Consider the following 15,348-nt stretch of genomic DNA (forward strand, 5'->3'; position numbering starts at 1 on the left):
TTAACTCAGTAACAATAACGATTCTTATTTTTTCTATTTCCCTTACTCCTTGAGATATTTTTGAAGCAAAGGAACATAAAATATATAAAGCCTTTCTAATGTGGGCATTTGAATTATCCATAAACATCAAAATCTAATTCCAAAATAAAGACCATAAGAAAACACCAATATCTGTAAGGTAAATGAAGATGAATAAAGATAAATTATTAATATTTAGGCCTACTGAGTAATGGTAGCTAAATTGCAGTCATTTTGAAATTACTTTTTCTTTGAGAAAAAAAGAGATACAAACATTATGCATACATTATGAAATAAATGAAATACATTTACGTAAACAATTGTATCATATTTGATGGCAAGGAATTCCAAGTATATATAAACCCTATATGTGAAGAAAGTATTATTATGCACATAAGCTGAGGAGAGAGCAATAAGGAGAATGTATTCTACACCTCCCTAGAACAAAATCAAATTCAAATGATCATTTTATCTTATTAGGTAAGATAACGACTTTGGAAATAAATATTAAAATCTATAAAAAAACCTATATAACAAACATCAATAGGTAGTTATTAAGTTAACACTGCCCTTCTCCAAAAGAGATCTAATATTTAATTACCATTCTATTCTTCTAAAGTACCATCAAACATTTAAGTCTTACTAAGAACTTTTAACATTTCAAAAAACTGCCAGTAACATTCTCCAGGTAATGTAAATGTTATCCTAAATCTAACCGTGATTTTAAAAAATGTAAGAAACTGGTAGGAGTATTAATTACTGGCACTTACTAAATAATCATATTCTAATTTATGAAATCACCTTAGTAAGAATCTATACTTACAGCCGGGCGCAGTGGCTCACGCCTGTAATCCCAGCACTTTGGGAGGCGAAGGCAGGCGGATCACGAGGTTAGGAGTTCGAGACCAGCCTGGCCAACACAGTGAAACCCCATCTCTACTAAAAATACAAAAAATCAGCCAGGCGTGGTGGCGGGCACCTGTAATCCCAGTTACTCGGGAGCTGAGGCAGCAGAATTGCTTGAACCCGCGAGGCAGGGGTTGCAGTGAGCCAAGATCTTACCACTGCACTCCAGCCTGGGTGACAGTGCAAGACTCCATCTCAAAAAAAAAAAAGAATCTAGACTTAACAAATCTGTATTAACCACATATATCCTTACTTCATTTGAAACAAATCTGTGTTTGCATTGGATACTTAAGAAATTCTTAAAAATTTATATTTAAAAATAAAATAATCAAAAATTTCCTATTTTATTAAATATTTTTTAAAAACCTCAACAGTGAGATATGACAAAATTCACAAATACAATACTTATATATTTTGTTAAATATTTAAAAATAAAATATTCATTACTAAACTGCATCAATGTTTCACAATTAACATGGGTCAGAATATATATTTTCACATTAATAAAAATAGGAACTAGTTAAATTACAAGTTAACATTAGAAAATCAAATGAATACTGTCATTTTAAACCATCAATGGTTACATACCATCCTCAAACAGCAGAATCTCACAGCATTTATCAACATGTCTAAAGAGAGATAAAGTACAGCACCTAGGCATTTGTTTCTTTTTGAGGATTTGGTGACATCACAGGAACTACAAGAAAGTTTGACTGTATTACTGCCAATAAATTTTAAGTAGAATTATGTAACTATAAATATACATAACTACAAATACACAGCTCAATTTTAAAACACACATGTATACATTCTCTATTTTGAAGCAACTGAATACGTTTTGATATATGGTTACTTGCAATCACTATTTTTAAGAGAAAAAGTATCCCAGGTGCCTTAGCATAAATTTTTATATATTTATTAAAGACACAAATAATTTGTTTTTTATTTCCCCAAATACATATTAAAAATGCTTCAGAATACTTAAAAAAAAAAAAAAATCCAATGACACATGTGCTTCCAAACACTCCAAAAAAAACTATGTCATATATTTAAAATATTTTGAGTAGATACAGGTACAGTTGAACATTTAAAATTCTTAATCGTCTATGATACATATCCTTTCACAACAAAATAGTACATAGATATAAAACCTGGAATGTTTTCAAAACTGCTTATAGAACTAAAATGGCCTCTCAAATAGTAATAAAATTTTTTTTAATTCTATGAAATAGTCTTGAATTGCAACCTTATTCCACAAGGGATGCACACATAATACCTATATCATTTACAACCATCTAACTGTTACTTGTAGTTGCTTGGCTAACATCAGTAGGATTCCTGCCTTCTTCAAAACAATTATTCATACAATTTATATACAATGTATGTAAATTACAATATAAGAAACCTCTTTAACTAGGCATCATTTAATACTGTCCTTTTAATATATACATGAACTGTACATATATACTGTATGTAACTGAAGATTAAGTCAACTATTTAAAAATCAATGTTTATAGTCTAGAAACAGCTATATATTAAAAAAACTTTAACAGCTATATGTTTTAATTCAGTGAATAGAGGAATGTTTACCAATATATAATCATTAAATAGTGTAAACACAAATGTCTCATGGATCTAAACATTAACGTTGGTTAATAAAATATCTTAACATTTGAATATTTTAGAAGGTAAACACAGAAAATCAAATTATAAAAAGGTGTGACCAGACAAAGAAGAAAAGGGCTATTTTTTTCATTCATCTATAAAACAAATTTATGAGATCGTAAAAAACAATTTAACAACCTAAAGAAGGTTCAAAGGGGGAAGAAAGAGCCTGAGAGAAAATGGATTTGTCAATGATTTTTGTCATCCAGTCTTAGAAGGGAAAAAACAGAAAATGTAGCTTCATTTTGCACTATAAAATAGGAAGCATAAAATCCAGTAGTCTGTATGTGGACTCGTATTTGTGTATTTAAACCCTGTTTCAATTCACAGATTATGCTGATCCTTCCACATATAAACAGCCAATAATGATGGCCAGGCCTTCAGGAAAGGAAAACACACACCACACAGCAAGGTCAGGAAGCTACCAAGCACCAAAGGACAACAGATCAAAACAGAATGGTTTCATATGTTTCTATTGTTTATATATTTAATTTGAAGATGATATTCCTTAGGGAAGGGGGTATAAATATTACTAGGAACATGCAACACAGTACCAAATACATACTTTTCAAGCAAATATACCAAGTATTTCATGCATGTATCTGTCAGTCAATCTGCAGTATGAACAGTCATTCATTCAATTCTTTTTAACTTAAGATATAATGCCAAAATAAACCTCTTTAGTCCTAAACCTCTTTATTTCTAACTATGAATTCGCTACAGAAAATTTATATTTACCTTTTTTTGAGGAAACAATCAGGCTTCCATAAAAGTATCTTTTTTATTATAAAGGGATTAAGCAGTAGAGTAAAGGCAGAAGTATTAATTCATTATTTCCTGGATAAAATTTTGAAAATGGGAAGCAATGAAATTCTGTTTGGTATTAAAACATCTTTAAAAATTACAACACAATATAAGCAAAGGTTGAAATTTACCCCAAGTAGCAGACCAGCACATTTTAAAAACACAAACTAGAGCCGCCTCTGGCCACATGTTTTTTTGAGTTCAGTCTCTTAAAGAGACAGTATACTTAGACCACTGACTACACGGAGCACATTTCTAAAATGTTTGTCAAGCATCCCTCTATTGCACGCATTTCTTTATAGTCATACTAAGTCAACAGTGTTCTATTTTATTTTACTATGAAGTCAAATTATTTTTATCTGAGTCTACAAAATGACTACTGGACAGGCAGCGATGAAATAATAAAGGGAGCTACTGTGACTAGAGGTGTCTAAAATAAGGCAATCTATACATTTCTTTCCACAGCAAACTGTTTCACTTTGTTTTTTCAACCTTAAAATGATCATGTTTCTTCATTTTTCTACCCATTCACCAGATACAGGCGACAGAGTATATTGTATAGATAATACCGGAAGCTACATGAACACTAGTTCGCTGTAGAATGAAGCAGGGGGAAATGCTAATAACATCAACCTGAAGATATATAGTGAAATTTCAAATATTTTCTTTTCTCTTTTGACAGAAAACCCAGGAAAAGGCCCATACACGTACCCTAAACGCTGCACTACCTAGTAATTTCAGGGAAAATTTTGTCTTTCAATATACCGAAGGGCATCTTCTTATACGTCTATTGGCATAACTACTGATCAGCTCCTCCACATGGAAAAAGATGAAGAGGGGGAAAAAAAAGCTTGGCTTACTTGGTGTACAAATACATCGACTGGAATATCCAAGGGGCTTCCCTCTCGGTTTATCATGGAGATGAATCCAAATCCCATGCGCACATTGAACCACTTACAGTGGCCAGTTCCGCGCAAAACCTGGGATTCCTCCTCTGCCGGCTCCGGCAGCTTCCCGGGCTCTTCTCCACCACCTTTGCTCGCCCCGCCTGAGAAGGAACAGGACAAAAAAGTCAGTCTGTATTCCCATTCAATGTGCATTCAAAGATTTGGAAAAAAAAAAAAAGTTGCCTGCCTGGGAGTGTAGGGGAAGGGTAACAAAAAAACATTTTTTTAAAATGGTTTGATTTCTTTTCTCCTACAGAAAATATTTAAAATATAAAGGGTTAAAAGGAAAGCGGGGGAGGGGGAAGCCACACTGTTCTATCGATCACACCAACTTCCACGTTTCTATACATACGTGTTCTTTTTCATTTAACTCCATTTTTCAGCCACATTTTACATTACAACATGCGATACTTTACTTGTATATTGCTGATTTAATACTGATCCCATTGACAAAGAGAAATTTTCAGCAAAACTATTCTCTCCGGCGGGCACGAGGAGGAAAGAGAAATCGTGAAGATGGTTTAGAGCTACTAGTTAAGGCACATGGGGCAGCAGTGAATCCAGCGTTATTTGCAATGTGCATTCCCCTCCCCCCCATAACTTTCAATTAAAGTTGGGGTGGAATGGGGGAGGGGGCAGGTGTATAAAAGTTTTCTTGGGCTCACTAACTGAAACTGCGCTTAATCACACTCACACAATTCAAACAATAGCCCCCTGAAAGCTTTTCAAGTTGTGAATCAGTGTGGGCGGTACAAAACATTTTTGGAGATCTATAACAATAGGTTTGCAGAAAGCCCCACTGCGTGATGGGGGGTTGGGAGGTAATGCCCAGTATTGGGGTAAAAGGGGAAGGGGGGACGGTCAAAGAAGGGTGGGAGAGGGGGAGGGGGAGGAGAAAAGAAGAAAGAAATTCACAGTAAAACAATAGAAAAGAAAATTAACCTTCGGCCATGTTGCCCCACGGGCCCTCAGCTCCAAACTCGTGAGATGAAAACTTTCCCTTTGGAACGGAGTGATCTTCTGCATCAATCTAACATCTTGATTTTGTGCGATCACAAATTTAGCTCGCATGGTCTAATGTGCTTTCCTTCTTTTGATTTTTTTCTCTCCTCTCTCCAGTTTCTGGCCCCCTGAGCACACGTGACTTTGTCAATTACATGCTTTCTTGCTACTAATTTCACCTCGTATCCTTAAGGGGCTGGCAAGAGGAAGAGATAACCAATCGCCATTTCATCTATGCTGACATCAAAATAATTTATGAATGAACACGAAAAACTCAAACATGTTATCTTAAAGACAATTTGGAACGCTTCTTTAGGGTAAATCAGAATGCTGATTTTGTGCTTCTACTTAAACACAATGGAGGGTCCTTGTGAATCATAGATTTAGGAAAAAAGGCACAGTCATATATGTGCACACGCGTGCCTTACACACAAGCCCGAATAAATAAAATCATGGGAGGGGGTCGTTTAAATAAAACAACCGATGTTAACGCTTTTTTTCCCCCTTAAGAATTCAGCTATTCCATGGCAGTAAACCTGCTTGGAACGCTAATTTCATATTTAATTCAATTCTTAGAGGAAAATATATAATTTATAAAAGATCTAATTAAACCTAATTACATCCCCATGAAACTTTAGATTATGAAAACATACACCTAGGAAAAGGCAGAGGCACATAAGTTACCTGATTATGCCCGAAATATTTTCAAATTTAAAATAAAATCCTACTAGAAAAATCGTTATCACCTTCATATAGTCAAATTGTGTTTAAGTAAACCATTTTGGAAAATTTTAGAGGGGGTTGGTAAGGAATTGTACTTCACAGGTTTCTCTGCCATCTCTTTCCGGGGGAGGAGATGTGATTAATGACTTCCTAAATAACAGCCCAGTTTTCCAGCCTAACATAGAGTGAACCTCAATCAGTGGCGATTGTTCCCCAAGAGCCGGAGGACATAGGGCAGGAGGGGGAGGGGATCTCCAGGCAGGGGAGGTGAAGAGGAGCCGCCAGGATAGGCGGCAGCAGAGTCAGAGAAAGAGGTGGGAGAGAAAAAAAGCCGGCACAGGCAGGGGGTGGGGTGGAGAAAGAAGGACAAGTGGGAGAAAAAAGGTAAATTCATATCATATTGACTTGTACCCTGACATTTTAAAAGTCCACTACCAGTGGCCAGAAGAGTTGAATAAACGAAAATGTAATAACGGAGGAAGCTCCTACTGTCCTTCCTCGACTGACCCCCAGCTTCAAAATGCCTACCCCTTTACCTTTCAAACTGGTTCAAACGATTGATTACAAGATGCTGGCAACAGTATTACCGCCCTTATTGAATACAACAATAAATATTATAGATTAACTAAAAATGCTTTATTTATTTTAAAAAATAAAATATTACCTGTTTTAAAACCTTAAAACGCACCACCAGACTTGCCTACCCCACCCCCCATTTTCTTAAACAAGCAGTTTACCAAGAAACTAACTGTTCAGATACCACTTCCTTCGACAAAGCTACTGAGTTGACCCTCCCCCACCATGCCAGCAATCCCCCTCCCAGTCTCTTCAAACACGTCCACACTCCAGCACAGTTTCACACAAGCTAAAATGTAGGGATTATGAATCGAAGAGCTATGGAAAAAGCTGTATCCACCTATTTATACTCCCTCCCCATATTAAACAACTAAATATAAATTTAATTGGTTCAGATTGGAAAATGGATGTATAAAAAATAGAAGTTATTTTCAGCTGTTTGTGATAAAAGGTTTAATCAAAACTAATCAATTTGGTAAGATTTTTTTTGTATGTTACTCCTTTTATTTCTCTTTAGGAAAAAGGGCTACTTTCTCATTTTATTTATTTTGGAAGGAATAACCGTGTGCCAGCTGTTAGGGAGAAAAGAAAAGGTGCAAAAATCCAATGACTTTGAAAGTTTAACAAAAGCGCAAGGCTATGAAAAAATTATTTACTAACAAAACATTTACTAGGCATTATTTTGATGGTAGAAATTACTTCTATCATACTGATTACACTGACAAAAAAGTAATCTCAATGATAGCATTACAGGCTAAGCTTGTGACATAATATGAAATCGAGAAAGTAATTTATATGTTTTTCATATTTTAATAATCACTTTAAAAAATCAACATCCGGTATCAGGGGAAAAAAAATCTCAGAAAGTATTCATGTAAATTGAGGTGAAGTGCTATTATTTACATAAAAGTAATGATCACAAAATTCACAGGCCAGTATAGTTTAGCTTTGTAAAATATTCATTTAAGTTTGCTTTTAATTAGAAAACAGTTTAGTCATTATAAAACCAGAATCATAATATGTAGGTAGATCCAGAATCTGTTTATTGTTAAATTTGATGAAATTCAAATTTATTTTGAATGTGGATGCAAAGTGTGGAATACCACAACTGAACTACACTGTACAGTAGAGTTATGAGATTCACAGTCTTGCCTGATTGGGGGCCTCCAGTATTAGTGGAATTAAGGTAAGGTTCACTGGAGTGGTCACTGGTGTCAGAGGTTATCGACTCATTCATTTCCTGAGAGGGACATCAGCCTTTCAAGTTGTGTAGAAGGCTTTTTCCAACTGGGAACCCTGAAAAATCCTCTAAAATTCGTTCATGAAGAATTTAAGACAAATGCATTTACATACCTTGGGGGAGGGTAAAAGAAAGGGGAAGAGAAGAGGCGAGGGAAGGGTAGAGGGGAAAAGGAATAAGAAAGCAAAGAAGTTGGAAAAGGAGAGAAGTAAAGGAAGGAGACACATTGAGAAACACAAAATAATCACTCAGCAATTTAAGAATATGGCACTGTCTTTTCTGCGCCTTCCCCCCAAACTTTTGAGCCTAAGATCCTTTTAAAATATAAATTGACCATAAGCTCTTAAAGCTCCTAGAGTGCTTCTTTCACATAAAGTCGTCCTATGAGTCTCCTAGAATGCTTTCCAATTTGTCACTTTCCTGAAGTCTTCTGGTTTTAATTTTTTTCTCATTTCCTACTTGTTTTTAGTCCCTGAAAGACCTGTGTTTGACTCAAAAGGCGTGTTTTATTCCTGCAAAAGCCAAATACTTTATAGCTTGACTTATAGTTCTTTCAAAATGTCTTTAAAATGAGTTCAAGTAGCCACAAAGAATCGTCAATGTACTGGGGGGAAAAAGCAAGGAAATAACCTAACACATGCCTGTTGGCTATCACAATCTTCCCCATTTAAAAAACAAGGTACACGTTTTCCCAGACTTTTTTCCCCCAACAGTACAAGAAGCCGAAAGAGGTGCCAGAGCCCACCGTCGTTGTTTTCAACTATAAGGAATGAGTGACTTCTGTTAAAGCAGAAACAATGCTTCGGTTCTTCTTAAAACTAGGAGGAGGGGCTGTGGCAATGCGGCAAGTGACTCCACCCGTCCTCTCCTCCCCGCAAATAAGGCGGGGTCTGTAGCCCAGCGCTGCCATCGCAACCCGCCTCTCTAGGCAGGTCGCTCCCCAGGCGGCCCAGACCTGAGACCCCAGACCCCGCGCCAGCAGATCTAAGCTTTCCCTCCACCTTCTGAAGCTTCCTCTCACCTTTCTCTCCCCAGTCACTTTTCCCTTTATTCCTCACTTTACCATCTCCTCTCCCTAAGCGGTGTAGATCCAAAGAAGGCTGGTGATTTCTCACTAAGGGACTTTTACATTTGTCATCTTGTCCCCAAGAACACCAAACAAAAGAAACCCCTGCCTTCACCACTATGGCAAAAACACTATGCACAGCCTACTATTTTGACTGAATTTCCAGACGTGTATCATTTATAATTTGATCCCTTTTCCTATGAGATGCCAGAATCTCCTAAAGCTAACATAACTGCAGTCAAAGAGAGGGAATCCGAACCCAAGAAAATGACCAGCCCCACCCCCACCGGGCCATGCCTAAAACTGTCTTCCAGCAAACCCGGCACCGTCCTTTCGGGAAGCTGCGATGGCAAACGTCGCCCTGGGCCTTCGGAGGATCAAGAAAAAACGTCGGCGGGAAGGGGCTGGACGCGCGGCTGGGGGCGATTTTCGGGATCTCTCTCTGCCCCTGGCAAGATCTCTCCTGCCTGAAAGCCGCCGACCTGCCCGTCGGGCAAACTGTCCTGATTCTTTCCACCCCGTTTCGGTAAACCACTTGGCGGTAACTTTCTTGACATTCCTACGACATGGAGTCAAATGCAAGGCGCGCCTGACTGGGTGCGTGGGTCTTGCAGCAGAGGCACTTCAGAATATAGTTGGGTCGCTTTGCTTTTGTTTCCAAAATGCAAAATTCTATTCTCATTTAATTTCCTTGTCTGGAGGCAAAATGCTCTGGCTTCACACTATTGGTCCAATGTTAGAAATTGAGACTTTCCTTAAATACCTTAACACACTTTCCCCAGAATAATAAAGTAAAATTATGGAAATACAGAAACGGATTAGCATAAATTTTAAGTTTCCCAAACAAATTGCCTTTATATTTCAAAATTTGCCTTTATATTTCAAAATTACTCTTTACATTTCAAAATTTGCAAATGCTTCCTTCTCTTTGGTCAGTTAGTTTCAGCAAAATATTTAGAACAAAATCCAGAAAAGGAGCATTATTTTAAGACTGACATTCTGTAGAAAAAGTATTTTTAACTCTATTTTTAAAAATTATACATAATAGCTGTAGAAAGTATCTTTTTAAAAACTTGGAATAGCAAAAATCCTATTACATTAACATACTTCTCTCCCAATAAGCAGGAAAAATATTTTCCAAACTGTGCTCAACAAATACTTTCTTAAATGACTTTAATTAGAATAGTAACAGGTTAGAAAAAGCATTTAGTACTAAGTTTTACATTACTCTGCCCAGAATGGCACAAAAGGAAGCTTCATGTTTTAGCTGCAAAATGAAAGTATTTTTCAACTGTACTACTTGAACATGTATGTTTCCTAATTTAAAGGTCCTTTTTGCAATAAATACCATGAGTCTGTGGAGCAAACACTAAATAATGTTAATGTACTATTCTTTCTTCCTCCCTCAAGCAATTAATAAAAATATTCTTTTAAAAAGTTCTATTTCATCAAAAGAAATAATCAACTGAAATAAGAATGTGGACTGTCTCCCAGGTATTTATTTCAATATTTACCCTTTGGGTTTATTTGGAGGGCGACGGCAAGTATACCAAAAATGAAAAAGGAAAGAAGAGTGGCAGGGTAAAAGATGAGACAAGTTAAAAGAAATCTTCAGGCTTTAAAGATGCCTGAAGCAAACCAGCATGTGTGAGAAGCAAATCTGTGGAGAAAAAGCATCAGCTAGAAAATGGAGGCCAGAATTATGGTCCTATTTACTAATCTGTGGCCTTGGGCTAATCACTAAACTTCTCTGGGACTCAGTTTCTTCATCTGTAAAGTGAGTAAACTGGACCAGCGAATATTCAAAGTCTCTTAAGTTGAAATGTAATCTCTAGAAATAACCATTCTTCTGGTGAAAGTGGTACCTTTCCCCTCCAATCCTTTTTAATCACAAGGAAATACAGACATGAAACTTTATTGCAGTCACTTAACACATTGGTGTTAACATTATTTCCCAACAGAAAAGAAAAAGGTCTCTGAACTGGCCCCAGCGAAAAACCCGCAGTCGATAATAAGGGGAAAAAAATAAAACATAAATAAATGAAAAGAAAACAATAATAAGAGGAAACTAGCTGGTATACTAAAACATTTGTAGCAACTTTTGAGAATCTTCTTTTTCATGACACTGGAGTATCATCTCTATGTCAAGATTCACTCTAAAAAAAAGCAGTGTCTCAAATGGAAATCCTATCATGGTTTCCTCGTTAAACTTTTTGATCCTTACTGCTTTCCTCTTGCTACTCACAATCCTATATTTGAAAAGTTTAATAACAGAATAACATTTTACTTGTAGTTATTATTAATATTCATATACTTTGCAATATCACAGCTCCTATGCATGCCTTCAAAGTGGTACTGGTCCAGCCAGAGTAATAAATTATTATCAAAATAAGATTGTTACTAAAAAATGGTGCTATAACTTTTAAGTTAATTTTAATAATATAAGAAAGCATGTCAAAAGTCTGGGTTTAAAATATTAAAGTTTAAATGACTCAGTTTTGCAGCATGAAAACGAGGAGCAAATTCTGATATATGTTCATGAAAAGCAAGATAGAGCTTCCTGGATAAGAAAAATTTCCTCAAAATGTCTAATATATTATATTGTGCTATTTCTGTTATGATAAATTATTTTAAAACAGCACCATGTCTCCATTTTTAATTTAATTCAGCAAATATTTGTTAGTGCCTATTTTACTTTGGGAGTTACAAAAATGACCAAGCCATGAATACTTTTCATTCATCTCCATAAGCATTTAAATATCTATTATCTATGTTGCTTGAGTTACAGCAAAAGGAATCACAAAATACAGTACTGCTAAAAGTGGGGGTGGGGGAAAGTGGTTAATTAGAAGAGGTTGTCCACGTAATTCTTATGGGAATACCAGTTTTTTAGATGGAGTGATCAGGATGGAGTTGGAGTATAAGAGGACTTGGTACCCATCTTGCCAAAGTAGAAAGGATGGAGAATTCCTGAGGGCTGTCAAGTTCTCATATGCCTCTAGTGATCTTGATCTTTTAAAACATTAATTAAACAAAATATTTAAAAAAAAAAAAAAAAAGACTAACCTGGGGCTGATGAAACCTGGTTGAATGACCTCATCCTCTTCTGAAGAACCTAAAATCAGAGAGCTCAAGTCAGTACTACATTAATTGCCTATTTAATTGCCTCTTCTTCATCCTAATGGCCATTAGAAAGCAATAAAATGCCCAGGTTTAGACTCTGTGAAGAGACCTGTAAACTTCTTTTTACAGTTTAAGACTCACCTAGCAAAATGAGATAACCAATTGGCATATACTTGCCTTTTATATCTAGTAGAGGACACTAATTTAAAGAACATTTAAAACATTTAAGACCATTAAGATGCAGTCAAAAGATCCCAATTTCACGAACAATGCAGTTTAAATTTTTAATATTTAATTTTACACTGTAATTTTAAAATACTAGTATTTTTTTCCAAGCACAGTTAAAATCTACTTAACCTAGAATATCATGTTTCTTGAAGGACTAACTTATTTGACTTTTTTCAGATATATTTTAGAAGATAAATCATGAGAATCTAATGATACTATAAAATTGATATTGGGGCTGTTGCAGTCAAGTGAATGAAAAATTACATTAATGGTAATACATTTAATCATTAAGTATATTTTAAAATATCTAATACACATTTTAACTCATTTTTAAGTGGGTTAATATTTTTTAAAAAGCAAACAGTTCTCATTTTTTAAATATGAGTAAATACTGATGTTTCTAATATATCCAGTGGCAGATGCCACAACACAATAAAACTTGCGATAAAGAGGCCACATAGTAATGAAGTATAGTGATTGGAAGAGGAACTCCTGGTGACTACTAAATTATTGTTTTTATCCTTGGGTCAGTTATTAAGGTTTGCAAAACAGATTGATGTGAACATGCATGCACTCACCTGATACACCAAGAGTTGTCTTTCCTTAACTAAGTTTTACACACTATACCTACTATATCAACTCACAAAAAAAAAGTAAAACCATTCTGTGAAAATTCTTTAAGTTGCAATCTCTCTTCTCAAAAGGAAATGGAGAATTTTCCAAGTGCAGGGTTCTACTGAATGTTGACCCAAGGTTCTTTTTACAAAGGATGACAATCCCACTGAGTCAGATTTGAAAAGAATAGAGGAAGAATGTGAACAAAAGGCACGTGAACCTCTGTATATTAAATCCTTCAGTTATCCTGTGTTTTCAACCAAAAGACACAAGATAATGACAGATCCTAACTTTAACAAAATTCTTTACAGACACTTAATGAAATAGAGCTTTCCTTTACATTGATCCTGTATCAAGTTTTATTTTGCACATCTGGCTTATGTGAGTATATTTAATTATTGTACATAAATATTTCAGCACAACTGTAGCTTATGCCTTTCTGTTCTAATAGTCCACAGCCTATTCTTAATGCTATCTGCTTATATTTAGAGAAGAATTCAAGCCAACATATTTTAAAGATGTGTAAATACAATAGATAGGGTTAGTAAAAAAAAAATACATAAAATCTTTGCAAATAATTTGAACAAATTACCACACATAGTAGGTTTAATAAAGTCAAAATCAAATAATGCAAGAAAGTTGGCTAAATAATGCTGTTTAATTCAAGAGCTCTAACTATTAGCTTTTGGAGTTTTCTTAAAAAAGCCAATTTGACTGATAATAACATTCAGATTTTTCACTATTCAAACTTACATATGATGTCCTTGGTTATACTAGTTTTAACAGTAATGTCCACTTCAAAGGAAAAGTAACATGAAATTATTTCACAGTTAATGTTTTTCACTATTAATGGTTTAAAATCGTTCAAAAACAAGAGTAGAAAAAACAGAATTAAGTTTAAATAGAGATATTATTATGTATCCATCCAATATTGACTGAACAACTATGACAGGAATGAGACAGGTATAACCTGTAAAATATTTATAATTTTAAACGTTCATATTCTTATTCTAGGTGACTGTTTTTTGAAATGAAATATCAGGAGTTAAAATAACTCTTCAAATGCATGAATACTCCAAAAACAGCCACTCACATTTTATACATGAGTATTTATATTTAATTTTTTTTTTTTAGACAGAGTTTTGCTCCTGTTGCCCAGGCTGGAGTGCAATGACGTGATCTCCGCTCACTGCAACCTTTGCCTCCCAGATTTAAGTGATTCTCCTGCCTCAGCCTCCCGAGTAGGTGGGATTACAGGCATATGCCACCACGCCTGGCTAATTTTTGTATTTTTAGTTGAGACGGGATTTCACCATGTTGGCCAGGCTGGCCTCAAACTCCTGACCTTGTGATCCACCCACCTCGGCCTCCCAAAGTGCTGGGATTACAGGCATGAGCCACCATGCCCGGCCTTGTATTTAATACATTTTGGTAAAATATTTTATTTAATAGAGTTAATTACATTTTCTTAGAAAACAAAAACCTAAACCTGTGAAATCCCAAAATACACTTCTCTGCTCCTATACTAGAATAATCTCCGTTCATCATTTAGATCTCTACTTAGAGCTCTTTTTCGTACTGTTCCATACTGAATACAATGTCTCCACCATGTAATAGTGTACTGTGGTTTATTTTAACAGTCCATCAAAATGTTCTCTCTCCCCACTGAACTCTATGCTCTGTGATTAGAGAGACTATGTATATTTAGCTCGTTATCATAATTCTGGCATTATTTTGTGTTCATTATATTTTTTGAACCAATGACAATGAATTCCTGTACCTGGGTTGATTATTCCTAGGTTGGCTTTTACAAAAAAAAAAAATATGGACTTGTACACAAAATGTTTTGTTAAACTATCTTTTCATAAAAAATAATTGGATAGGCAATTCATCTCTTATAAATATAAAATACATATATTATAAATATAAAATACATATATACAAAATAATTCCAATTATTTTATTTTAAATATATGACTTACTGCTATAAGAGTGCCTAACTTATAAGGAGTATCCATCACAAACATTCTTAGATTTCACACTTCTTCCTATTAAAATATATAACAATATTCCTCACAATTATACATTGTTCATTATTAAAATCCACTGTTGTAACTAAATATAAAGGAAAATGATTGCTATTATGAATTATATATTGTAATTCATTCAAAAATTGCCAGTTGGTGCGGTGGCTCATGCCTGTAATCCCAGCACTTTGGGAGGCCAAGGCAGGTAGATCACTTGAGGTCCAGAGTTCGAGACCAGCCTGGCCAACATGGTGAAGCCCATCTCTACTAAAAATACATGAATTAGCCAGGCATGGTCATGCATGCCTGTAATCCTAGCTACTCAGAAGGCTGAAGCAGGAGAACTGCCTGAACCCGGGAGACGGGGGTTGCAGTGAGCCAAGATCCTGCCACTCCACTCCAGCCTGG

At 35.3% G+C, this 15,348-nt stretch overlaps 1 protein-coding gene across 1 annotated transcript in view; it reads right to left on the reverse strand.

Moving 5' to 3' along the window:
- The window catches only part of LIN28B (lin-28 homolog B), a 125,397-nt gene extending 113,255 nt beyond the window's left edge, over window positions 1–12,142 (reverse strand). The window contains exons 1-2 of the mRNA XM_015137022.3: window positions 12,014–12,142; window positions 4,254–4,441 (exon numbers count right to left, since the gene is read on the reverse strand). Coding sequence (XP_014992508.1) covers window positions 4,254–4,441; window positions 12,014–12,047 — 222 coding nt within the window. The 5' untranslated portion in view covers window positions 12,048–12,142. The remainder of the gene's footprint in view (window positions 1–4,253; window positions 4,442–12,013) is intronic.
- Window positions 12,143–15,348: the final 3,206 nt, after the last annotated feature.

This window comes from Macaca mulatta, chromosome 4 (assembly GCF_049350105.2).
Source record: "Macaca mulatta isolate MMU2019108-1 chromosome 4, T2T-MMU8v2.0, whole genome shotgun sequence".
Taxonomy (NCBI): domain Eukaryota; kingdom Metazoa; phylum Chordata; class Mammalia; order Primates; family Cercopithecidae; genus Macaca; species Macaca mulatta.